Source organism: Ananas comosus, linkage group 7 (assembly GCF_001540865.1).
Source record: "Ananas comosus cultivar F153 linkage group 7, ASM154086v1, whole genome shotgun sequence".
In the NCBI taxonomy this organism is placed as follows: Eukaryota; Viridiplantae; Streptophyta; class Magnoliopsida; order Poales; family Bromeliaceae; genus Ananas; species Ananas comosus.
This window is the reverse complement of record NC_033627.1, coordinates 7,290,141-7,317,005: the sequence shown is the minus strand read 5'-3', so window position 1 is coordinate 7,317,005 and position 26,865 is coordinate 7,290,141. Positions and strand designations below refer to the sequence as shown.

The window sequence follows — 26,865 nt, the reverse complement described above, 5'->3', positions numbered from 1 at the left end:
GGCTTGAGGGCGGTCGCACCCCATCAAGCGATGAGCTCCGAAGTAGTCATCACTGGATCGTAGCGAGTATCTCGCAAGAGGACGGTCCCGTCGGGTTGTAGTGAGTATCTCCCCGATAGTAGGGATTTGAGTTGTTGAGTCGTGGGCGAAACCTACGGGTTAGCCAAGAGGATTGGGTATTGGATATGGACCTTGCATGCATCATGAGCATCCTTACATTGATTGTATTTGTTCAGACATATTAGTTGCATTTGTATAGCATGATTACCTATCTATCTGCTTTATTCTTCTACTTATGCCTGATTTAAACCTAGTGGAAAAGTCGGCGAGGTCGGAGGCCGAACCTACTGGGAACTTCGTTGTAGTTCTCACCCCACTATCATCTACAGAGCCGGGGCCGAGCGAGCCGGTCGACGATCGCGGTAAAGGTATCGCACCTTAGACAGTAACCACCCGAGTATAGCTTCATACCAGTTTTATCATCTTTTGTACTTGATGATGCAAACTGTATAAATGATGTAAATGTAAAAGCTTATGTTTGGATGAAAGAAATGCTATGTTTTGGAGATGTATGTGATGTATAAGAAAAAGAATGAAAGAATGTAATGTACTGTGCATGTATGTGTTAAAAGATAATTATAGTACTTGTATGGATGTAATAGTATAGACTTTCACTTTTGGCTATTGCTTGCCCTCGTGCAAACTATGTATATGCTTATGTTTCCGCTGTGTAATAACTATATACATGTTGACGTCTTGTTGAGCCTTGGGCGGACAGGGGAGGTGTTGTCCGTTCGGCGTCTGATGACGTGCCCGAACCGACCAAATAGACTGGCTCGGGGCATAACACTCTTGATCTTGATTACAAGACTACTATCATCACTTTTTAAGGATATTCATTTTCAACCGTTCATTTCTGTGTCCACTTGATGGACAAGAGAACAATATCGAAAAAACATAAATTTTGATTTTTAGATGCTTCAGGTGGTATAGATCATGTTCAACGGTACCGATCGTCGATTTGGAGGCTCTATCATTGAAAACAAATGGGTGACAACAGAGCCCGTTTGCTACAAATAGCATTCCAGCTCAACTATATATATATATATATATATATATAGAGAGAGAGAGAGAGAGAGAGTGTGTGTGTGTGCAGCTACTGTACTCTTATGAGTATAGTAGCTGTTGTACTTCTAGATTTTTAGCCATCAGGTATGCTTCAAGATCTGTGTAGATCTGATGGCTAACTCATCCGAACTAACCTATCCTAATTAACTCCTCCATTCTAATTAACTCTTCAAATTAATTTCTAACCCCTCAATTAACCTCTTCCTCTTCTTCCCAATCTTTCCCTAGAACTATCGTCGCCCCCCACCACCTTCCGTTCTGCCAGGATGGCACCCAAGGGGCCTCTCGCCATCTACAAGGTCTGCTGGGCAAGGGGGCTTCGACTCTGACATCCTCGCCACATTTGACGCCGTCGTGGCCGGCGTGGTCGACGCCATCCCGTGGGCGCCTTCTTCGTTTCCAAGAAAGGCGTCTTCGTCTCTGCTGCCACCGGGAATCGTGGTAGGAGGGAAGGGGGCTGTCAGAGGATAAGTTGAGGTGGGGGGTTTGGAGTGGCAGCGGAGGTAGGGGTGGGCGTCGGCGGTGCTAGAGGAAGAGGACGAGAATGGAATGTCTTACAAGGATTAATTAAGGGGTTAGAAATTAATTAAAAGAGTTAATTATAAAGATTAATTGGAATGAATTAAGCCATCAAATCTGCACAGATCTTGAAGTAGATCTGATGACTAAAAATTTATGAGTACAACAGCTACTATACTCATAAAAGTATAGTAGTTGCACTATATATATATATATATATATATAGAGCTAGGCTCCTATGCTTTCGAAAGTACGGGAGCCTCCGTACTTGTAAGTTGTTTTCAATAATGGGACATCCGATTTGGCGATCGGTTCTGTTAGACATGATCTACGCTGTTGGAACTACCTAGAAACCAAATTTCATAATTTTTTGATTTCGTTTGTCTAGTAAACGAGTACCCTCAAAATGAACGGCTAAAAATGAAAATATCATAAAAAACAGTGATAAATGACTCAAATTTCAAATCGGAAGTATTGGTCTTACTATTGATGTTAAGTAGAATTTTCTATTAAATTTTCATCTAATTTGGATGCTTCTACACCGTTGAACTTAAAAACGTGCCACATCGGCCATTAAAATAGTCATTTTTTAGACCTTTTGATCGCTTGGTAAATGATGTCAAAAAATTATAAAATTTGGTTTCTAAATAATTCCAATAGGGTAGATTATACTTAACGGAGCCGATCGTCGAATCGGATTTCCTATCATCGAAAACAACTTACAAGCACGGAGGTCTCTGTACTTTCGAAAGTACAGGAGACTTACTATATATATATATATATATATATATATATAGAGAGAGAGAGAGAGAGAGAGAGAGAGAAAGAGAGAGTACGTCTACTATACTATCAATAGCATCAAGCGCTTGATGCTACCAAGTTTTCCACCGTTAGAGCTACCCCTTTAACCTTTTCCATCCATTAGATCATACTATTCAACAAACCACCCACTCAACCCTAGGAGACCACTATCATCCTAACCACACATCCCTTCATCTAAGGGCCGAAAACCTAATAGCACCAATTACCTGGTGCTATTAATAGTTTAGTAGCCTAGTTCTATATATATATAAAGTTAATTGCATACAGCTCCCTGTAAACATAGTGAACAGCAAATATATCCCTACAAAGTTCAACTTTTAACTTTTATCCCTGCAAAAGTTCGATAATATTCATAGTTGTCCCTCTAGGTTGTTATCGTTAGAGAATTGTTTATTTTTTAACAGCAGATAAGTAAAATGTTAATTTTCCCATCACAAATATGTCCTTCCAAAAGCCCCAACTGCTATAATCATGCATAAATGTCCCCCCAGAAAATTTTCAATGGTCATCTTCCTCATTTTCTTCCTTTTTAAAATTCAATCCAATCCACCATTGTTACAACATCTCTTCTCTCACTCCTGTTCTTTTAAACCTTTTCTTTTGAGCAAAATAAAAAAAAAATTATAGAGGAAATTGAATGAGGAAGTAACACGCGTTCAACATGGGCAAAGCAACATACATCATGGATGAATAGGGAAGGAGAAATTCTAGTTACGAGTTCGAAACTAGTATGAAAAAAAAAGGAAGAGAAAGAAGAAGAAAAGTTCCCATTGCTAGGATTTTGATTGAGAGAAAAAGGTACAATATAAAAGGGATAAAAATGTCAATTTATTTCACTGACTAACTAGGGTTAAGTATTTTACCTATGGTTAAATAAATTTTCTATTGGATCCTAACGGCAAAGGCATATTTGAAAACAATAGGACTTTTGCAGGGATAATATAAGAAAGTTGAACTTTGTAGGGATATATTTGCAATTCATTATATTTACAAGAAACTGTATGCAATATAGAATTATGCTACTATACTATCGATAATACTAAACGCTTGGTGCTATCAAATTTCGGCCGTTGGATGAAAGGATGTGCGGTTAGGATGATAGTGGTCCCAAGTTAGGACGATAGTAGTCCCCTAAGGTTGAGTGGGTAGTTGGTGAAATATTATGATCTAACGGATGGAAATAGTTTAAGGACAGATCTAACGGCAGAAAATTCAATAGTACCAAGAGATTGGTACTATCGATAGCATAGTGGTCGGACTCTATATATACATATATATAGAGAGAGAGAGAGAGAGTCCGGCTACTAAGCTATCAATAGCACCAAGCGCTTTGTGCTACCAAATTTTCTACCGTTAGATCTACCTCTTTGACTATTTCCATCCGTTAGATCATACTATTCAACAAACCACCCACTCAACCCTAGAAGACCACTATCATCCCAACAGCACATCCATCCAAGGGTTGAAAACCTAATAGCACCAATGAGTTGGTGCTATTAATAGTATAGTAGCCTAATTCTATAAATATATGTATATATATATATATAGAGAGAGAGAGAGTAGGGCTACTGTGTTATTAGGAGCACAGCAGTCCTTGTGCTCCTAACTTTCTAACCACCCATCAATTTTGATAAGTGGTTAGGATGAAGAGAAAAGAAATTGGGAAGAAATTGGGTGTCTCAATATCTCTTCTTTTTGAATTTCTCTCCAATTTCTTTTTTATCTCTTATCCTAACCGGTTAGAAAGTTAGAAGCACGAGGACTGTTGTGCTCCTAATAGCATAGTAGCCCTGCTCTCTCTCTCTATATATATATAGAGAGAGAGAGAGAGTTCGGCTACTATACTCTTATGAGTACGGTCGCGTTCGTACTCATAAATCGTTTTTGATGATAGAACTTCCGAATCGACGATCCATACCGCTAAACGTTATCTAGAGCATTTAAAACTTCTAAAAATCAACTTTTATAAATTTTTGACATCATTTACCTTACGATCAAAAGATCTCAAAGTTGACAATTTTTAACGGCTGGTATGGAATACTTGCTAGTTTAACGGTGTAAAAAAATCAGAATCGGTTGAATTTTTGTTAGAAAATTCTATTCACTATCTAGATAAAGATCAATAAGTCTGATCTTAAATTGAAGAACTTGATCATCCATTTTTAAGACGTCGTTCGATTTTTACCATTCATTTTATGCCAGATTGATGGACTTCATTATGATTTCGCAAAATTACAAAATTTATTTTTTAAAAGTTTCAAATACTCTAGATCATATTAAACGGAGAGGATCGTCAATTCGGAAGCTCCATAATCGAAAACAACTTATGAGTACGAAGGGCTCTATACTCGTAATGAAGTCCATCAATCTGGCAGAAAATAAACGGTCAAAATCGAACGACGTCCTAAAATTGAATGATCGGATCCCTCATTTTAAGATCGGACTTATTGATCTTTATCTAGATAGTGAATAGAATTTTCTAACGTTTAACGGTATGGATCGTCGATTCGGAAGCTCTATCATCAAAAACAACTTATGGGTACGAAGACGATCGTACTTATAAGAGTATAGTAGCCGGACTATATATATATATATATATATATAGAGAGAGAGAGAGAGAGAGTCCAGCTACTATCCTTTTAGGAGGACGGAGGTCTTCGTCCTCCTAAGTCATTTTAGATGATAGGGATCCCGAATCGATGATCGGAACCATTAAAATTGATGTAGAGCATTTATAATGTCTAGAAACTAAATTTTCATATATTTTAAAATTCATTATCAAGTTCATTGAAGAGTCGCAAAATGAGCGGTCAAAAACAAATAACCTTGTGAAAATAGATGTTAGACTTTTTCAATTCATGATTGGAGTTATCAAACATTATCTAAATAGTATAAAAAATTTTCTATCAAAAATTCAGGCTGTTTGGATTGTTCTACGTCATTAAACAAGTAAACGGCTCATATAGGCCATCAAAAACTGTCGATTTTGTGATCCTTCGATCACTACGTAAATAATTTTTAAAATTTATGAAATTTAGTTTTTAGATACTTTAAATACTCTAGATCAAATTTAACGGTTCCGATCATCGATTCGGGATCCCTATCATCTAAAACGACTTAGGAGGACGAATCGGGATCCCTATCATCTAAAACGACTTAGGAGGACGAAGGCCTTCGTCTTCCTAAAAGAATAGTAGCTGGAATATATATATATATAGAGTGGGCTGGTATGCTTATGGAAGCACGGAGCCCTCCGTGCTTCCAAGTTGTTTTCGATGTTCGGACTTTCGAATCGACGATCGGCTCCGTTAGACTTGATCTAGAGTATTTGAAGTATCTAGAAAATAAATTTTACGATTTTTTGATATCATTTGCCTAGTGATCGAAGTGGCTCAAAATCAACGGCTGAAAATAAAAATCTTACAAAATAAGATGATATGACATTAAAATTTTAGATCAAAGTTATTGATCTTGTTTTATATGGTATAAAGAATTTTCTATCAAAATTTCATGTGATTTGAATATTTCTATACCGTTAAACTTGCAAACGGCTCACCACGGCCATTAAAATTATTGATTTTGAGCCCTTTCGATTACTAGGCAAATGATATCGAAAAATTACAAAATTTATTTTCTAGGTACTTCAAATTATCTAGATCAACTCTAACAGAGCCGACCGTCGATTCGAAAGTCCGAATATCGAAAACAACTTGAAAGCACGGAGGGCTCCGTGCTTCCAGAAGCATACCAGCCCACTCTAAGTTTAATTAATATTAATCATTTAAATGCATTTATCTTTACATAACTATAACCAAACAATCTCTTTTCTTATTTTAATAGGTATTATTACTAATCTATCTATTTGTAAATATTGATGAATAATTTTGTAGTAGTTAGATATTATTATAGTACATTTTTTTTTTCATTTTAAGTGTTGGCCTCTCAAATAATGTGAATGACAATTTATTGAAAAAATTATTATTCTTTATAAAAGTTTAGCATATTGCTTTTTAGAACATTATTTTTTGTTTGATATTTTTACAATTTTGCATCACAAATCTATTTATTTTTCTATTTAATAATTAAAAGTAAATTGCTAATTGTTAGTTTAGTGATATATGTGTGCACATTAGGTCCTTTACTTGAAACTAACTATTTTAATTTGTGAATTCTGAATTGTTACTTTAGTTATTTACTTTTATTAGAAACCAATTATATATATTTTTAATACCTACAATTATTTTATTAATATTTTAATAAATGGACCACATATATGCCTTCATACCGCATATGCACTATGCAGTAGGTGGCATGGATACCTCATACCTTTTGAAACATTGGTCCACTACAATCTCCTCACACAGTCCTTGAAATCCCACTTCAGCTCGCGCACTGATGGTCCTATGAGCCGTGATTCTTTCCCCACAAAGTTTCCGTTTTCCGCTGGAAAAAAGCGGAAAACAAAAAGTTGAGTTTTTCCCAAAATCTATAAAACCATTTTTACAAGAAAAATGTTTTATGTGGAAATAAATAAGCAAAAAAACTATTTTCCTAACTGAAATAGTTTTCGACTTCATTTATGGCAAACCAAACATACCCTTAACAATGATTCTAGAGTCCACAAGGTTTGAACATAAAAGAATTTTGTGATAGTGATCTGTTACTAGCAATCATTATTTCAATATCAAGAGATGTCAATCAGTGTAGTTGAAGGAGTTGAATGTGTTTGTTACCGACAGTCAGCTGGAACATAATATTGTTTGTATATCTGTTATTTCAGCTGCTACCTAGCCTCTAATTCTATAATTAGACTATAAAGGTGCCTCTAATTCTATAATTAGACAATGTACATAAAGTCGCTTCATGAATTACTAAAGCAGAATCAAGACAAACTAATATAAAGGCAGGTTTGGCATGAATTAAACCACACAAGGTCTCATAGACCGCTAGTTGCCCCAGTTTAGGAAATGCAAGTATTCAGAACCTACTTGCATTAGAAGCAGCCAAGTCTAGACCATTGATTGACCCAACCCACCTCCACCCTTACATACAGTGCTTGATATAGAGCTCATTGAGCACAAAAATGAAAAGATTTGACATACTAAATTGCCAAACTGTAACATAAACCGAACATATACGTTTCTAAGATTAGTTTTCACAATTTGTCTCCTCCACGCATTTTACTGTCCATGCATTTTAGTGTGTCTGTATTTGCTTCCTAATATATGAATGCATCACCTTATAAGTGACAGCAAGGAGAACATTATCGCAAGTCCTCTGATAATTTCTGTTTACACAACATTATCTCAATGTATACGACATCTTGAGAAGCTAATAGCATCCATAGATATATGTACATATAAATATGAAGACACTTGCATACATACATGTGTTTGTATTTGTGTGTGCGCGCACACGTGCATGTGTGCATGCGCGCGCGTATTTGTGCACACATATATGTGCCTGTGCCTGTGCCTGTGCATGTGCACGCGTCTGCTTGGTTGCACTAAAGTCCAGATGGGTCAGTAGCTTTTTGCTATTTAGATACATATGTCTTGCACATTTAAATAATGATCTTTGCCAAAAATTATAGATCGTTTATATTGGAAATATTTGATGCAAAAAGGTTTTCAAACTTACTATTTTTTGTATATAGGCTTTTTAGATGTTGTCGATCATATTTACTATTTAACGAATTTCACATGTGCAAATATAAGTTACACGTCGTTCAATGGATCCCTTCTCTCTGCATAAAAATAAATAAATGCATGGGAAGAGATTCTTGAACTTATCTCAGACAATGATATTCTATTAGAGCGTCAGCAAGTTGAAGCACGCTAGAGAACAAGAAAAATTTTCCACAATGATTCAATTTATGCATAGAGGGTACAACTTTACCTGTCTGTTCCTTGTTGGATCTAACGTTTGTTGCAGCCTTCTTTTTGCATACATTAAGGGATAAATCGCCAGGCCTTTGATGGATACCAACTATTTGACCTTTGTACACTTCCATGCCAGGACCTATAAACATCTGGCCTCTTTCTTGTGCACTAAACAGAGCATAAGAAGTACTAGTTCCATCTTCAAAGGCAACCTGCATAATTTTCGCACTCAGTTTTGTATTACATCCATACATCGCAAGCTATCATTCCACAACTATAATGAGCTAAATGACAGCATGAATTAGAACTACTTTCATATCATAATTCAGAATTTTTACCAAGGAGCCTTGGTCTCGTGTGCTGATATCTCCAGCCCATGGTCCATAGCTATCAAATACAGTGTTCAAAATAGCTGTGCCACGAGAAGCTGTTAGGATTGAATTTCGCAGGCCAAGAAGACCCCTAGTAGGAATCTTGTATTTTAATAAGGTTGTTCCCTCCAATCTATGACGAAAACAAACTCATTGTAAGTCTAACAGCATGAAACAGTTTAAGCAAAAGATCGTGCTCAGCAAAATAAAATTTATCTGAAGATTGTTATCAGCACGATCGAGTAAAATGTTTGTATAACACGAAGTGTTTTGCATATATGCCAAAATACATACCCACACTTTCAAATAATCGATGAAGAAATCGAGAAATATTTGATCTCTTTCTAACTGAAATTGAAAAGCTGTTCTGTGTATATGAAGTATATTAATCTGTCCAACACAATAACAAAAGAAGCTTACCTCTCTTACAACTTAGTAGTGATCATAGCAAACATAGCAAATGTGAAAAACAATATTTTATAATAGATTTCTTTATTTTTACAACAGAAAGGGAGAATTTTTTTTTATGGGTTAAAAAAGGAAATAGAGTGATATAGTAATATGTTTTTATTTGCCTCTAACAACAAAAATGATAAAAATAAAAACAAAGTTTGACGGATGAATATTTAGACATGAAGCATAAGAACAAATGTGTATAACATTTACAGTGAATGAGTAAAATTAATATTATCGGAGACTACAAGATAAAATCAAAGAAGAGAAAAAGTTATACAGAGAGTATGGTTCAAATGAAGAAGTGACACTTAATAAACAATACGAGGTAAGGTCTATGAAGAAGAATGCACAATTTTAATTTCCTACATCGATGAGCAAGATACTTGAGTATGATTGCAGGTTAAACATCCAAAAACTAAAAGCTCTAGAAAAGAGATTATGGCACAGTGATCATAGAGATGCACTACAGCATGCTCCATTGACAAATAAATAAGCTAGAGGTACGAGACGAACCCAACCACTTGCATATCAAACATTTGCCCCCGCCTTTTACCAAGAAGTTCAACAACAGGTCCCATGTATTCCTCTGGCACCTCTACAGTAGCAATCTACAACACCAAAAAAAAAAAAAGTTACACGGCTACATAGTGCATGGGAGTTTATCTTACATAATTTTTCCATTTTTCCAGCTAATTTCATATTGCCGACAAGATTTATTTATCAAAGAAATGTCATTTTTTATCAAAGAAATGCATACCTCAAAAGGCTCCAGCAGCTTATCGTTTACCATTTTGTTTATGACCTTCGGTGGCCCCACCATGAACTCATATCCTTCTCTTCGCCTGGAAATATCTTATTATATAAGGGATGAATAAAGTAAATTCAACAATAAAAGGGATGAATAAAGTAACTTCAAAGAATCTTGAAGCTTAACTAACTCCTACATGTTTTCTATCAAGATGGTGATATGTAGTGTGCCCCTCCCACTAACAATAAATGTATCAGCTGTCTCACCATCTTCAACTCTCATTGCCAAGTTTCTCTCGAGTTCACGATATAGCCTATCTCGGAGATTTCGGCTGGTCACATACTTACCCTGAAAAATGAGTGGGCAAAAAGCTACATCAGAAACTACTTTTATAAAGACATATATAAGCTTTGTGTAATAGAAAACCAGACCAAAAAAAAAAAAAAGCTAAGAGGAAATTCAATACAACGAAAATATCTACAAGTACAATGCATCATATACAGAACATTCATGGATATCACAGATTCTGACACACTGCAATGCTGAAGTGCTGATGTGACCAACTTGTTGAGGATTTCAATGGCTACGGGATACTTACAGCCGAATTGATTCTCAATTATGTATCAAAATAGAGTATCCAACAGTTCAGTGTGCTGGAATCTCTATACTGGCATGCAAAGAGGTCAAATGATCATCTGAATAGTCAACTGGTTGAGTTTATGTGGTTGACAATCCAACCCTACAGAAGAAGGATTCAGCTTTTACGGTTCTCTATCTATGCTCTCACAAAGTGACCCAACCAGTCCATGTTAAGTTCAAGCTGCCAGACCAGAATAGTAAATTGACGTTTGGAATTATTTCTTGTATGTCTGTGGAATCCTTGTGATTCCATAAACTGACAATTTTTTAGCATAATAATGGAACTGATTGTACATATGAACTTAAAAATAAAAATTAGATTGGTTTCCTTGAGATATAACCCAGAAAACTTGCTATCAACGTTTTATTATATCTTACAAGGCCACATGCAAGTTAGGTAGACATGACTAACATAGAGCATAGTCACCATGCCTATCAAGATATTCTAACATTCATTTGCTTTTCATAAGAGGATGAGCATAACCAACCCACATTAACCACATATTAGTATAGAAAAATCAAAGAATATGAAACAACTGTTTTTCTTCAAAAGCTTAAGCTTCTAGAAAACAGTTGTAACACACTGGACCTTTGCAAATTGCAAGGTTCGAGTGTTGGAGCAGAGTTCTGAACTTTTCCAGATATTCTGGAGGGTCATTGACCTTGTTCTGACCTATGGTTCATATCCCGAGAATTGAAGCTTTAGACCTAGCGCCAAAGTCTCCAAAGTGAAGAACTTGGGCTGCCCTCGGATTGCACTCTGCACACTGTGTTACCGGTGACAGGTCGTTGGTTGTACCGGTACAGGATTTGTACCGGTACTGATGCAGGACGGGATATAGGGTCCTACGTTTTTAGAGGGCTCTAAAATATAATTTATGATTTTGAAAGCGTTTTAAAATTTTGAAAGTTTTGAAATACTTTTTTTTTAAAAAAAAATTCCGTAATTAAAAAAAATAAAAATTAAAGAAAATAGAAAAATTAAAAAAAAAAAGAAAAAAATAGAAAAGATAATCAGGACTCACTCCTGAACCGAACTCACTTCGGGACTGGACTCACTCCAGGGCGACGCATTCGCGAAGGAAAAATTAGAGAACACATCTCATTTTAAAAAATAACATTCTTCCTCATTCATTGATTAATTATCGTCCAATACATAGAATATTTAAAGAGCTTTTCTAACAATGATAAGCTCAAAACAAAATCCTAACAATAAAATCTCTACCAAATTAACAACCTTCATAACAACTTCTAGATAAAATCCTAATAATAAAATCTAAAATAAATACAGATAAAACTAAATTAGAGGATAACTACAAAATCCTTATTTAACTAACTAAAAGATATGCTCAACTAATCTAATCTAAGTTTTAAAAAATAATGAACTAAATCAGTTTAATCCGATCAATATAGGTTCAAGTCTATTCTGCATCATTCGCTTCCGCTGCGCAGAATCTCGTCCTCGAGATTAGTTGAATTTGTAACGAGATAGGAAACAACCAAGTGGGCAAAATAAAGTGATGCAGTCCAATGCCTGCATGTCGAACAATCGGTATCATCCGAGTTTCCGGCTTGGTCTTGATGTAGGAAGAATGATTGATAAATTCATGAGACTTCATGAGGTTTGATATCAACGAGAAAGATACTTCCGACGCAATTTGAAGATCTAATATAGTGGACTCATATTGCTGGACCAATGAGGGTAACTTGATCTGTAATCTTACCTCCTCAACACACTGATTTACCTTATCTTCATGAATCAACTCTGGATTTTCTAAATCTAACTCGGACCCGGCCACAGCTGGAACTTCTTGGCAATCAGATGGTGTGGATGGAACTGGATCAGAATTGTCGACTTCCAACTGTTCTATAGGTTGTGTACTCTGTTGAGCAACTAGGGTTTCTAGTTGAACTTTTAGTTGGATCCAGCGATACTCATCTCTGACCTTACCCATCCATCGAAAATCATCTTCAGCAATTTTAGCACTATTTTCAATATCTTTCAACCTTCTTTCTTCTTCCTTCAAAAATATTATGTTAAAATCAAGATGAGATATTTGCCTTTGTCTATACCACCATCTCAAGTCATCTAGCATTTCCATCCGAATATCATTTCTTCTTCTCTCAAAATATGACCTTTGATCGTACAGCCATTCATCAAACTCTACTCCTGTCATCTCACATATTTCTTTTAAAGACTCAATATGAATTCCTTTTCTTCTACCATACTTTTGAAAAACATTTTTAAGACATTCTTTTGCATCCATAATTTTTTTTAAAAAAAATTTCCACCTTGTTTCCACAAGCCCAAAATTTTTGACGAAATAGAACCGTCAAATAGCCTTAAGCTCTGATACCAAATCTGATGCAGGACGGGATATAGGGTCCTACGTTTTTAAAGGGCTCTAAAATATAATTTATGATTTTGAAAGCGTTTTAAAATTTTGAAAGTTTTGAAATACTTTTTTTTTAAAAAAAAAAATTTCCGTAATTAAAAAAAAATAAAAATTAAAGAAAATAGAAAAATTAAAAAAAAAAGAAAAAAATAGAAAAGATAATCAGGACTCACTCCTGAACCGAACTCACTTCGGGACTGGACTCACTCCAGGGCGACGCATTCGCGAAGGAAAAATTAGAGAACACATCTCATTTTAAAAAATAACATTCTTCCTCATTCATTGATTAATTATCGTCCAATACATAGAATATTTAAAGAGCTTTTCTAACAATGATAAGCTCAAAACAAAATCCTAACAATAAAATCTCTACCAAATTAACAACCTTCATAACAACTTCTAGATAAAATCCTAACAATAAAATCTAAAATAAATACAGATAAAACTAAATTAGAGGATAACTACAAAATCCTTATTTAACTAACTAAAAGATATGCTCAACTAATCTAATCTAAGTTTTAAAAAATAATGAACTAAATCAGTTTAATCCGATCAATATAGGTTCAAGTCTGTTCTGCATCAGGTACACTTTGATTGTTGTACCGGTACACTTGTGGTGAATCGCAAACCCGAGGCTCGGGTTTGCATTTTCGTGGGATTTGTACCGGTACACTTGCCCGTGTACCAGTACACTTTGGCAGTTTCTGAACGGTTGGAACTGCAGGGGTGTTTTTGCATTGTGGCCTTTCTATATGTAACCCCACGCCCCTTGGACCTCCCCCTGAGCTTGGAACAACAAGAGAGAAGGTAAGGGGACCCTCCACTTCATTCCTTCCATCTTCTTTTGATTTATTGGGATTTTTGAAGATTAAACTCTTCTTTTTGCTTTCTTCTCTTTCTTGGTGCCACTTCCACCATTGGAGAAGCATTGGCTTGGTGTTTGGAACTTGTGGGAGGGATTGTACTCAACCCTAGAGGACTCTAGGCTTGGTTTGAAGCTTCTAAGAAGTTGGTAGTAAGTTTCTTTCCTCTAAATTCTAATTTTGATGCTTTAAACTAGGTGAAACCCTAGATTTGAGATTTAGGGTTAGAATTGGGGGATTTTGCGTTAAGGCTTTTTGAATTTAATTGATTGACTTAGAACCTTCCTTTAGGTTGGTTTTGAAGGATTCTTGCTCTCTTTGGGAGATCAAGAGGCATTTTCACCATTTTCGGTGAGTTTTTGCTCTTTTGCTTGAGTTGTTAAATGTTCGAACCTAGAATTGTTCATAACGTTCGTATATCCCTCCTTTTGTTACCTTTAGGATACTAGGAGAGTAGTGGACACCTTCGTCGGAGCAAACAAAGGGTTTCGTGAAGTCATGGTGGTTTTGGCTTCATTGGAATAGGAGAAAACTTCTCCTAAGTGGTTAAATGTTTTCGTTTCATCGCATCGCATGCATATCCATGCTAGATAAAATTTATGTGAATTTTAGAATGCTTAAAATGCATGTGTTATGTATTATGAAAATTCATCTCTATATAGTAGAGCTTTATGTGGATTAATCATGCATGTGAGTAGCGGTACCGTTTGGTTCGGGTATAAGCAAGAACTAGCTATTACAGGGATAGGTACAAGTATGGGGATAAGAAAAACAGTGTTTGGATGAAAATTGGGTTGTTCCCGGGGATAAGAACAATTTTAGGTAGTTTTGTATAGAAAATGGAGGTGTTGGTGGGGATAACCGAGAACTACTATTCTCGAGTAAAAAATTAGCGTTTGGGTATAAAGGGGGGGATAAGGGCCTATTCCTATCCCTATCCCCTAACCAAACGCTGCCAAGCTTGGGTATTTGAAACATGTCTCGTATGACGAAAATGACTCGAATTATGTATTCTGGAATACTAAACTCACGCTTGGACTTGGTGAACAAAAGTGCCATAAAGGGGCACCGACTTAGTAAACTGTGAAACTGCAACATAGAGACATAGTGGTAGGCCATTGTGACATCTACTATATTCTATGTTTTAGACATGATGACATAGTGATAGGCCATTGAGACATATGTTATATTCCATGTTTTAGACATGAGGACTCGAAACTTGAGACAGATTTATATGCTTACTTGCCTTTGTGCTCATTCGCATATGCTTGTGAGGGTCGCTCCCTACAAGCCGGCACTCCGGAGATAGCCATTGCGATACATACTCGCCGTGCGGGATTGAGCGCCGAAGTGTATTGCCGTGGGCAATACTCATTCCTAGAGTGGGGATGTTGACTACCACGGGACCATTAGGCACAGCACAGGCCAGACAGCTACGGGTGGGTCTTCAGGCCAGACAGCCTTCGGGCGGGTCTTACAAGGTTGGAACTATATGTAGTTGATATGCCAAGTGGACTTGAACTAGAACAGTAAACAATGACATCTTACTATTTCCGTTGTAGACATTATGTTGGTTGCATACTTATTTTATTCATATTAGCATAGCTTTCTTATTTGTTCAAAATCATGCTAAGTAGAGACATCATGTTGTAGCAAACATTCAAGTTATTTACCTGCTGTTCATTTCGTTTATTACTCGCTTCTACTTATTTGCCTAGTTCTGGGCCTAGTGGTGCTCTTATCTGAAGTCAGTAATTGCCCACTGGGAACTACTATTAATAGTTCTCACGTCCTCTGTTTAATGTCTTTTTCAGAGCCTTCAGCACCGGCGGAGGCACGGGATCGCGGCAAGGGAGTCGCATAGCTAGTTAGCGCGGAGCTTGCTTTTGCTCCTAAGTGATCTACTCTCTTTTTGTGTTTTTGGTGAAAGAGTTTTGTTACCACGTATAGAGACCACCATTGTACCACTTATAGCACTTGTACTCGAATTTTTGTTGTTCTACTTTATGGTTTAATTTAGTGAATTTTAGCTTTTGTTGTACTCTCCTGTTGTAGAATCTAATAGTACTTTGCTCTGATATCGCTAGATCTCTTTGTATTATTGTTTTATTTATTGCTTTATCGTAGACGCTTTATATGTTTCAGACATATGGCGGGTCTGGACACGTGTTGGGCGGGCTTCCGCTAGTCCCCGGGGCGTGACAGATTATTTTAGTATCAGAGGCTAGGGTTGAGTTTTAGTGGACCTAGCAGACCTTAGGCCGGTTGGACTATAGAAAATAGGCTCGTGAGAGACGAGGTCTATTGACTTGTAAGCGAAAATATCTTGATTGGGTATCTTTGATAACTCTAGAAAGTGAAGTTAAACCGAAGTGTATAGCTTCTAACTTCACGGAGGGTTACGTTGGCGGCCGACAACGTAACATCGGGAGTTAGTAGTGAAGAACACTTCCTTATTTTCGCATGATTTGGGTACTATCTACTTGAGCGGGGATTCGATAGCGTGAGTTTTACTAACTTGCGCTTTTATGATGTAGTGCGATGCCGATCACTCGCTCTCAATCTGCCGGAGCGGATAATGCGTCACATTTAGAGGAGGTCGAGACCTCCGCTACCTCCGAATCTGACGAGGTCCGTGAGTTGAGTGGCCAGCTTGCGGCCCTCACTAACATGGTGGCACAACAGTTGGAGGCAGCGCGCCGACAGGAAGCACGGATGAAGCGCCTGGAGGACCTGTTGATGCAGCAGGCGGCGGCCATAGAGACTCAGATTCCTACACCACCCGCGCCAGTAGAGGTGGTTGCACCCCGAGGGTCGTCCCCCGTCCTCGACACATCGCGGACGACACCTGCGATAGCGCCACGGGAGGAGGTAATTGCGGCACCACCAGCTCAGGTGCCTCTAGTGGGGGCGGCTTTCCCTGTGACAACTGTTGGAGAGGAGCGGGACCAACTGATGGAGCACCTCAACGAGTTCAGGAGGTGCAGTTCCCGGATCTTCGATGGAGAGAAGGTCGACCACTGGATCATGAAAAAATGGTTGATGCATATGAAGAAGCTCTTCCGTGACACCTTCGTGGAGGAGAGGGATCGAGTTTGGCTCGCTACACACCATTTGGACGGCGAAGCCTATCGCTAGTGGTTGGATATTCAGAAAAACCCCAACACGGATTTGGCGACTATTTCTTGGAAGAAGTTCAAAGAGCTTCTATTGGCGCACTACTTCCGTGACGGCGTCAAAAGGAAGATGGAGCAGGACTTGCGCAACTTGCGCCAGGGAGACCGGACAGTGGCCGAATTCGAGAGGGAGTTTTCCCGGCTTCTGCATTGCGTGCCTTTCGTCGTACGGGACGACGAGGGCAAAGCCCGTATCTTCGAGCATGGATTGCGACCGTCTATCTTCCGGTTCGTGCAATCCTCTAACCTCCAAACCTACCGGAAGGTGGTGAACCGCGCGCTCGTTGTGGAGAGCGGCGCGGCGGATCTGCAGGAACGGCGAGAAGGCATGGACAAAGGTAAGGGCAAAAGGCCCGCTGCTGAGGGTGCGAGCTAGACGCACTCTAGGAGGCCGCCGAAGCACCCTAGGAGCCAGCAGCGTGGGCGCGACTCAGCGGCGCAGCGATAAGACACCAACCGACGCCGGCCTCCCCAGCGTGTGATATGTGGTGGTCCTCACTTTCCACCGCAGTGTCCACAGCGGGCAGGCAGGTGCTACCAGTGTAGCCAGGAGGGCCACATCCGGACCGAGTGCCCGAGAGGTTCGTCACCAGCACCGTCAACTGCATCGGCACCGGCTCTACCAGCCGCCAGCCAGGGGACTCCATCGGCACAGTACCAGCATGGGCAGTCATCCGTCCAGCGTCAGAGCGAGGGATCTCGACAGGCCCCGAGTGGGCGCATGTATGCCGCTCAGACCCAGAAGGCGGCAGCAACCGAGGATGTGGTTGCAGGTATTATTTTACTTGATGGCATTAGAGTTCGTGCATTGTTACTTGATGGCATTAGAGTTCGTGCATTGTTTGATACCGGTGCATCGCATTCATTCATAGATCGGCTGTTTGCCGAGTTGTATGGCATCCCTTTGGTTTCTTTATTGCATCCGGGACAGGTTGTAGTACCCGACCACACTCTGGATATTCGAGAGTTTTGCCCCAGCTGCCCTGCTCGGGTAGGGGATTGAATTATGCCCGTGGATCTACTAGCTTTGCGCAAGCTGGGGGAGTTTAATGTAGTCTTGGGTATGGATTGGTTAACCAAGTATTATGCCACGATTGATTGTAAGAATCGCATGGTTACTTTTAGAGAACCGGGACAGACTAAGGTTGTATTTAGAGAATGCCGGAGTTCGCTGTTTGCGATGACGATCAGCTCGTCTCGAGCTAGGCAGCTGATCAGCAGAAGTTACATAGCCTATTTGGCTAGTGTTGTGGTGAGGGGCGATGATGACACCCCTAGGATTGAGGATATCCCGATGGTGCAGGAGTTTTAGGATGTGTTTCCAGCTGAGCTACCGAGTATGCCCCCTGATAGGGAGATTGAGTTTGTGGTGGATCTCGTCCCTGGAACTACCCTAATCTCAAAGGCGCCCTATAGGATGGCACCGGCGGAGTTGAAAGAACTGAGAGAACAGCTGCAAGATTTGTTGGACAAGAGCTTCATTCGACCGAGCGTCTCGCCTTGGGGAGCGCCAGTTTTATTCGTCAAGAAGAAGGACGGATCACTTCGCCTATGTATAGATTATCGTGAGCTTAATAAAGTCACGATCAAGAATAAATATCCGTTGCCGAGGATCGACGACTTGTTTGATCAGCTTCAGGGATCGAGTGTATATTCCAAGATCGACTTACAGTCGGGATACCACCAGTTAAAGATCAAGCCCGAGGATATATCGAAGACGGCTTTTAGAACACGGTATGGACACTATGAGTTCACAGTTATGCCGTTCGGGCTTACTAATGCCCCAGCAGCTTTTATGGATCTAATGAACCGTATTTTTAAGCCATACCTAGACAGGTTCGTCGTGATGTTCATCGACGATATTTTGGTTTACTCCCGAGGTGATGCAGATCACGAGGAACATTTGAGGCTTGTACTTCAAATAATTCGGGAAAGAGAGCTATATGCCAAGTTGAAAAAGTGTGAATTTTGGCTTCGAGAGGTGGCATTCCTCGGACATTTGATTTCGGGATCGGGTATAGCCGTGGATCCCAAGAAGATTGAGGCTATCAAGGATTGGCCGAGATCGACGAGCGTCACGGGGATACGGAGTTTTCTTGGATTGGCCAGCTACTACCGGAGATTTGTCGAGGGGTTTGCTAAGTTATCTACTCCCCTCACGAGGCTCACGCATAAAGGCGGTAAGTTCATTTAGAACGATGCGTGTGAAAGGAGCTTCCAAGAGTTAAAACAAAGATTGACGACCGCCCCGATCCTAACCCTGCCGGTTGCTGGAGCAGGATATGTGGTTTATAGTGATGCTTCATTTAATGGATTGGGTTGCGTTTTGATGCATGATGGCAAGGTGATCACGTATGCTTCTCGCCAATTGAAGGAATATGAAAGGAACTATCCTACACATGATCTTGAGTTGGCGGTCGTAGTCTTTGCGTTGAAGCTATGGCGCCACTATCTTTATGGCGAGCGGTGTGAAGTATAGACGGATCACAAGAGCTCGAAATATCTCTTTACTCAGGAGCTGAACTTGAGACAGCGCAGGTTAAAGCTGCTCAAGGATTATGATCTGACTATTCTTTACCACCCGGGCAAGGCTAACGTGGTGGCGGATGCACTAAGTCGGAAATCGACAGAAAACTTAGCGATGCATGTTGTGGCTCAACCGCAGTTGATTGAGCAAATGAAGCGGTTGGAGTTGGAAGTGGTGACACCTGACACACCCTTGAGGTTGATGATCTTGGTAGTGCAACCTACACTGTTGGGTAGAATTAAAGAAAGGCAAGTTTCCGATGTGGAATTGCAAAATATTAGAGATAAAATGATTGATGGTTACACCGGTGATTTCCATGTGGATGACCAAGGATTGATATGTTTTCGTGGACGGTTATGTGTACCGGCGGATTCGGGACTTAAAGAAGATATTCTTCAAGAAGCACACCGGGCACCCTATGCTATACATCCGGGAGGCACCAAGATGTACAAGGGCTTAAAGTTGCTCTATTGGTGGCCTGGGATGAAAAAGAATGTTGGTGAGTTTGTTGCTAAATGTTTAACTTGCCAACAAAGAAAAGCTGAGCACCGATTACCCGCGGGGAAACTTCAGAATTTGCCGATTCCCGTGTGGAAGTGGGAGAAAACACCATAGATTTCGTGATGGAATTGCCTCCTCTCAGGCCGGGCATGATGCTATTTGAGTGATCGTAGATAGGTTGACGAAGTCGGCGCACTTCATACCTATCCATACTACTTGGACTGGAGAGAAGCTCGCACAAGTGTCCCTTGATAAGATTGTGCGACTTCACGGAGTGCCTACCTCAATTGTATCTGATCAAGACACCCGATTCGTGTCTCATTTTTGAAGGAGACTGCAGGACGCCTTAGGCACTCGATTGCATTTCAGCACTGCTTTTCACCCTCAGAGTGATGGGCAGTCAGAGCGCACTATTCAGACTTTAGAGGATATGCTCCGAGCATGTGTGATAGACTTCCAGGGAGGATGGTCGCAGTATCTACCGATGGCAAAGTTTGCTTATAACAACAGTTATCAAGCAAGCATCAAAATGGCACCCTTCGAGGCACTTTTTGGACGAAAGTGTAGATCGCCACTTCATTGGAGTGAAGTTGGCGAGAGATTGGCTTTAGGCCCTGATGTGCTTCAGGAAACTAAGGACAAGGTTCGTATTGCTCGGGAGCGACTATTGATGGCACAGAGTAGACAGAGGAGCTACGCCGATCGACGGCGGCGAGACTTGGAGTTCCAAGTTAGAGACCATGTATTCTTAAAGGTCTCGCCGACCAGAGGGATCCGGAGATTCGGGATTCGGGAAAAGTTGAGCCCCCGATTTATTGGATCGTATGAGATTTTGGAGCGTGTGGACTCGGTAGCGTATCGACTTGCTCTACCACCGAACCTATTGAGCGTACACAACGTCTTTCATGTATCAGTCCTTCGGAAGTATATCTTCGACCCGGCCCATGTATTGGATGCTACGCCTTTAGAGTTGCGGGAGGACTTGAGCTTTGAGCAGCCCGTGAGGATCTTAGCTCGCGAGGTTAGGAAGCTGCGGAATCGGGAAAACCACGGGGAGCGAGAGGCCACGTGGGAGCTTGAGAGCGCTTTGCAGGAGCACTATCCCCATCTTTTTCAGATGGAGTCTTGAGGTATGTTGCTTGCGAGTTTCGCAGACGAAACTCCTTTTTAGGAGGGGTGAATGTAACACACTGGACCTTTGCAAATTGCAAGGTTCGAGTGTTGGAGCAGAGTTCTGAACTTTTCCAGATATTCTGGAGGGTCATTGACCTTGTTCCGACCTATGGTTCATATCCCGAAAATCGAGGCTTTAGACCTAGCACCAAAGTCTCCAAAGTGAAGAACTTGGGCTGCCCTCGAATTGCACTCTGCACACTGTTACCGGTGACAGGTCGCTGGTTGTACCGGTACAGGATTTGTACAGGTACACTTTGATTGTTGTACCGGTACACTTGTGGTGAATCGCAAACCCGAGGCTCGGGTTTGCATTTTCGTGGAATTTGTACCGGTACACTTACCCGTGTACAAGTACACTTTGGCAGTTTCTGAACTGTTGAAACTGCAGGGGTGTTTTTGCATTGTGGCCTTTCTACATGTAACCCCACACCCCTTGGACCTCCCCCTGAGCTTGGAACAGCAAGAGAGAAGGTAAGGGACCCTCCACTTCATTCCTTCCATCTTCTTTTGATTTATTGGGATTTTTGAAGATTAAACTCTTCTTTTTGCTTTCTTCTCTTTCTTGGTGCCATTTCCACCATTGGAGAAGCCTTGGCTTGGTGTTTGGAACTTGTAGGAGGGATTGCACTCAACCCTAGAGGACTCTAGGCTTGGTTTGAAGCTTCTAAGAGGTTGGTAGCAAGTTTCTTTCCTCTAAATTCTAGTTTTGATGCTTTAAACTAGGTGAAACCCTAGATTTGAGATTTAGGGTTAGAATTGGAGATTTTTGAGTTAAGGCTTTTTGATCTTAATTGATTGACTTAGAACCTTCCTTTAGGTTGGTTTTGAAGGATTCTTGCTCTCTTTGGGAGATCAAGAGGCATTTTCACCATTGTCGGTGAGTTTTTGCCCTTTTGCTTGAGTTGTTTAATGTTCGAACCTAGGATTGTTCGTAACGTTCGTTTATCCCTCCTTTTGTTACCTTTAGGGTATTAAGAGAGTGGTGGACACCTTCATCGGAGCAAACGAAGGGTTTCGTGAAGTCACAGTAGGTTTGGCTTTATTGGAATAGGAAAAAACTTCTCCTAAGTGGTTAAATGTTTTCGTTTCATCGCATCGCATGCATATCCATGCTAGATAAAATTTATGTGAATTTTAGAATGTTTAAAATGCATGTGTTATGTATTATGAAAATTCATCTCTATATAGTAGAGCTTTATGTAGATTAATCATGCATGTGAGTAGCGTTCTTCTTGGGTATTTGAAACATGTCTCGTATGACGAAAATGACTCGAATTATGTATTCTGGAATACTAAACTCACGCTTAGACTTGGTGAACAAAAGTGCCATAAAGGGGCACCGACTTAGTAAACTGTGAAACTGCAACATAGAGACATAGTGGTAGGCCATTGTGACATCTACTATATTCCATATTTTAGACATGACGACATAGTGATAGGCCATTGAGACATATGTTATATTCCATGTTTTAGACATGAGGACTCGAAACTTGAGACAGATTTATATGCTTACTTGCCTTTGTGCTCATTCGCACATGCTTGTGAGGGTCGCTCCCTACAAGCCGGCACTCCGGAAATAACCATCGCGATACATACTCGCCGTGCGGGATTGGGCACCGAAGTGGATTGCCGTGGGCAAGGCTTATTCCTAGAGTGGGGATGTTGACTACCACGGGGCAATTAGGCACGGCACAGGCCAGACAGCCTACGGGTGGGTCTTCAGGCCAGACAGCCTTCAGGCGGGTCTTACAAGGTTGGAACTATATGTAGTTGATATGCCAAGTGGATTTGAACTAGAATAGTAAACAATGACATCTTACTATTTCCGTCGTGGACATTATGTTGGTTGCATACTTATTTTATTTATGTTAGCATAGCTTTCTTACTTGTGCAAAATCATGCTAAGTAGAGACATTATGTTGTAGCAAGCATTCAAGTTATTTACCTGCTGTTAATTTCGTTTATTACTCGTTTCTACTTATTTGCCTAGTTCTGGGCCTAGTGGTGCTCTTATCTGAAGTCAGTAATTGCCCACTGGGAACTATTATTAATAGTTCTTACGCTCTCTGTTTGATGTCTTTTTCAGAGCCTTCAGCACCGGCGGAGGCACGGGATCTCGGCAAGGGAGTCGCATAGCTAGTTAGCGCAGAGCTTGCTTTTGCTCCTAGGTGGTCTACTCTTTTTTTGTGTTTTTGGTGAGAGAGAGTTTTGTTACCATGTATAGAGACCACCATTGTACCACTTATAGCACTTGTACTCAGATTTTTGTTGTTATACTTTATGGTTTAATTTAGTAGATTTTAGCTTTTGTTCAACTCTCCTGTTGTAGAATCTAGTAGTACTTTGCTCTGATATCGCTAGATCTCTTTGTATTATTATTTTATTTATTGCTTTATCGTAGACGCCTTATATGTTTTAGACATATGGCGGGTCTGGACACGTGCCGAGCGTACTTCCGCTGGGCCCCGGGGCGTGACAACAGTGCTTTTAATATTTATATTCAACAAGAAATACAATGGCTAAAGTACAGAAAACCCTCCTATACATATTGGCTTTTGCACTTTAACCGGCTTTTGAAAACCTCTATTTTGCCCCCTTAGAATCTAAAGTTATAGCACTTAACTCAGTGTTGTCATTATTCCATCATTATTTTGTGCATAAATTGTGTGGTTTAACCGAGTAACTTACTGGATACATTTTGTTTCCTTAAAATTGGTGGGAATGCATAAAAGTCTTTTATTTTTCCTCAAATCAGGTAACTTTATAAAAGAGATATCCTACTATTTACTAATTTTCTTTTTTCCTTCATTTATATGGAGTATAATGGATATATCAGTAGTTAACATATGCTATATGTGCAGAACAGTGATGAAATAATAACGTGCCAGGTAAAATGCTACAATTTTAAATTTCAAGGGGGCAAAATAGAGGATTTTCAAGGGGGTAATGTGCAAAAGCGGATACTTATACCAAGGTTTTCAGCATTTTAACTTATCAAGAATGAAGCCATATTTTCGCTAAAGATAATATATATCATCTACAATATGTTCATTTCAATAGATAATATGACATTCTCAACCTAATCATGACCAGTATAAACATAAACATATTATATTATATGTCAGATTTTATAAATTGAAAAGTAAATTTACAAACCCAATGATTTTTAGTCATGTTTCTTGCTCTTTGTCATTATATCAGTTATGTAAACATCAGAATTCAAAGAGTAGTCATCATTGCCAATATAATATAGGCATTACAGAGAAATTCAATGGAATGCAAAGATTATAGCTCCGACTGTAACAATTGAAAGGTCGAAACTGCGCTTTAAAGAGGACTCCTGAGTCCTGATAAAATTTACCTATTAAACTTTCTACAGTAAGCATTTATAAATCAAATTTAACAATTTATGAGGATTTCTGGTATATCTTGTAACTTCTCCTTCGACCATTGTAGTTAAAGTACAAGTTAGCCCCTATAATTAACAAATAAGACCACCCCATATTTCAATTTTTGGTTTGTGCATATACTGACTATTAATTTAACTTGCATACAGACCTATTGATAAATGGCAGACATAAGATAGCAAAACTGAGGGCTGTAACCATGACATGCGTTTTATAATTTCACTCTAAAACAGCATACTGCAATAATTAAAATTAAATTCAAAAATATAAATTTCCACAAAGGTTATACCTCTCGGCCGACAAAAGATGAAGTGTTGATAGAGAAAGACATTTTCACAGTTGGCTCCTCTACTTTTATGGTAGGCAATGGCTTTCCAGAACTTTTATCAGCTATAGTTTCCCCAATCTGCAAAATGAGGATTTGCACAACTTACCATAACATAGCATCCAGCTTAATGACTGCAGTTGTTTGATAGCTAAGACACTAACCATTATATCAGTGATGCCACAGACAGCACAAATGTCACCAGCTACGACACTCTCAACCGGAGCTCTTGTGAAGTTCTCATAAACAAAAAGTTCACTTACTTTCCCATATCGGCAAGTTTCATCTGACGTACAGACCTACAAACAAAATGCAAGTTATAATCACAGCAAAATTGAAGAACCAGAATTAGTTAAGTGTCTGTTGCTTAAATTATAAAAGCTTTACTGCTTTACCTGCGCAAAAGAAGAAATACAACTAAATCTGGCAAACATATCTGATTAGCTGGGACTTGGTCAAATCTACTCTCCTTGTCTCTCCTACTTGAGTCAACACTTTTGATGCCTTACAAACACACTTAGCATGACTCAAACAAAACTCCAATAAAATTCCATTACAAATATACACAACATGACTCGAACAAATTAAAACTTCAATAAATTAGTATGAACACATACACCATAATTTACGGCTATATTCTCAGATAGTCCTAATTATGGTTCCTTGATGACGTCCCTCTTACAGATTTCTATTTTGCACTACAAAGATCAGTAATCCAGCTCAAATTAGATATCCTTTTTTTTATGTAGTTCTCAATTTGTATGCTGTTTCAAACTGAGCTGAAACATGGGATGACTGATTTCCCTAACCCACAGCAGGATATTTATTATAACTATTCCACATATAACAAACTACAACTAGGATTACTAAATGATAAACTAAAGTTGCATCAATTTTGCAGTTTAAACAAAATACAACAGACCACTTTGTCCAACAACGAAGATTTAGATAGAATCCATATTTAGTTCCAAAAAGCAATAGCAAGTCTAAAGGGAACTTTTAGCTGGTTGAAGTTAGTTGCTAGAAAAGTTAAAACAAGGGTAAATGTCCACAGAAATATTAAGTCACAAAAGAAAAAGTAAGTTTCAAATGTTGATGTGATGGAAATCTTAGTTTGTGATTGTGAGGACCTTTGAAGATCTATACAATATATAAAAGGAGAGCCTAAAGAGGCTCTCCCCGGGTTTTGGGGGGGACGGTGGGCCCCACCTTTTTTTTTTTTTCACTCTCTCTCACTCTCTCTCTCACTCTTTTACTTTCTTTTTTTATTTTTTTTTCTCTCAACACTCTCACTCCCTCTCTCTCTCTTATTTTTCTATTTTTTTTCTTAACATTTTTTTTATTTTTGCCTATATCAAGTGTAAAATTTGATCGCATAAATTAATTTTATTTTTTAATAGTTAATATAACAAATAAATATAAAATTTTATCACATGGATCAATACTATTTTTTAATAGTCAAGATAATAAATTCGTATGGTTTTTGCCTTTATTTTTTAGTCCTTATAATTTATTCTTATATTTTTATTGCAGAAATAGTTGCTTATTCTTCAATTGCTTTTTTTTATATAATTCATTGACTCTTTTTTTACTTTATTTATTTATTTATTTTTATGAAATCATCCCGCCGCAACGCGCGGGTCCTTCACTAGTAAGTAATTATGATGGAAATATTTATATAAGCAGATGATCATAGCTTCCAAGTAAATTTGATGCAGAAAAAAAGATCTAGAAAGCTGAATAACTTATACCTTCACCTCCATGCCTCGCTGCAAAACCCCAGCATGTAGTCGTCCAATCGCTATTCTCCCCTTATGCTCATCATACTCGGTGTTTGTTACCTTCAAATTAACCAAAATAGCACAACAAATTATACATTGCCACCTGATTTGGAATCACTATACGTTTGTCAGTATTAGTAACTTGCTG

General features: G+C 39.1%; 1 protein-coding gene across 4 annotated transcripts in view; it reads right to left on the bottom strand.

Moving 5' to 3' along the window:
• The window catches only part of LOC109712614 (GTP-binding protein TypA/BipA homolog), a 60,839-nt gene that overhangs the window by 30,056 nt on the left and 3,918 nt on the right, over positions 1 to 26,865 (bottom strand). For 2 of the 4 annotated variants that reach the window (XM_020236270.1, XM_020236269.1), the window contains exons 6-13: positions 26,688 to 26,777; positions 25,101 to 25,235; positions 24,901 to 25,017; positions 10,123 to 10,274; positions 9,936 to 10,020; positions 9,692 to 9,786; positions 8,690 to 8,855; positions 8,368 to 8,563 (exon numbers count right to left, since the gene is read on the bottom strand). In XM_020236270.1, the coding sequence (XP_020091859.1) occupies positions 8,368 to 8,563; positions 8,690 to 8,855; positions 9,692 to 9,786; positions 9,936 to 10,020; positions 10,123 to 10,274; positions 24,901 to 25,017; positions 25,101 to 25,235; positions 26,688 to 26,777 (1,036 nt within the window). Of the gene's footprint in view, positions 1 to 3,898; positions 3,901 to 6,795; positions 6,913 to 8,367; positions 8,564 to 8,689; positions 8,856 to 9,691; positions 9,787 to 9,935; positions 10,021 to 10,122; positions 10,275 to 24,900; positions 25,018 to 25,100; positions 25,236 to 26,687; positions 26,778 to 26,865 lie in introns of all 4 variants that reach the window. The other 2 variants (XM_020236272.1, XM_020236271.1) reach the window with 2 other exon arrangements.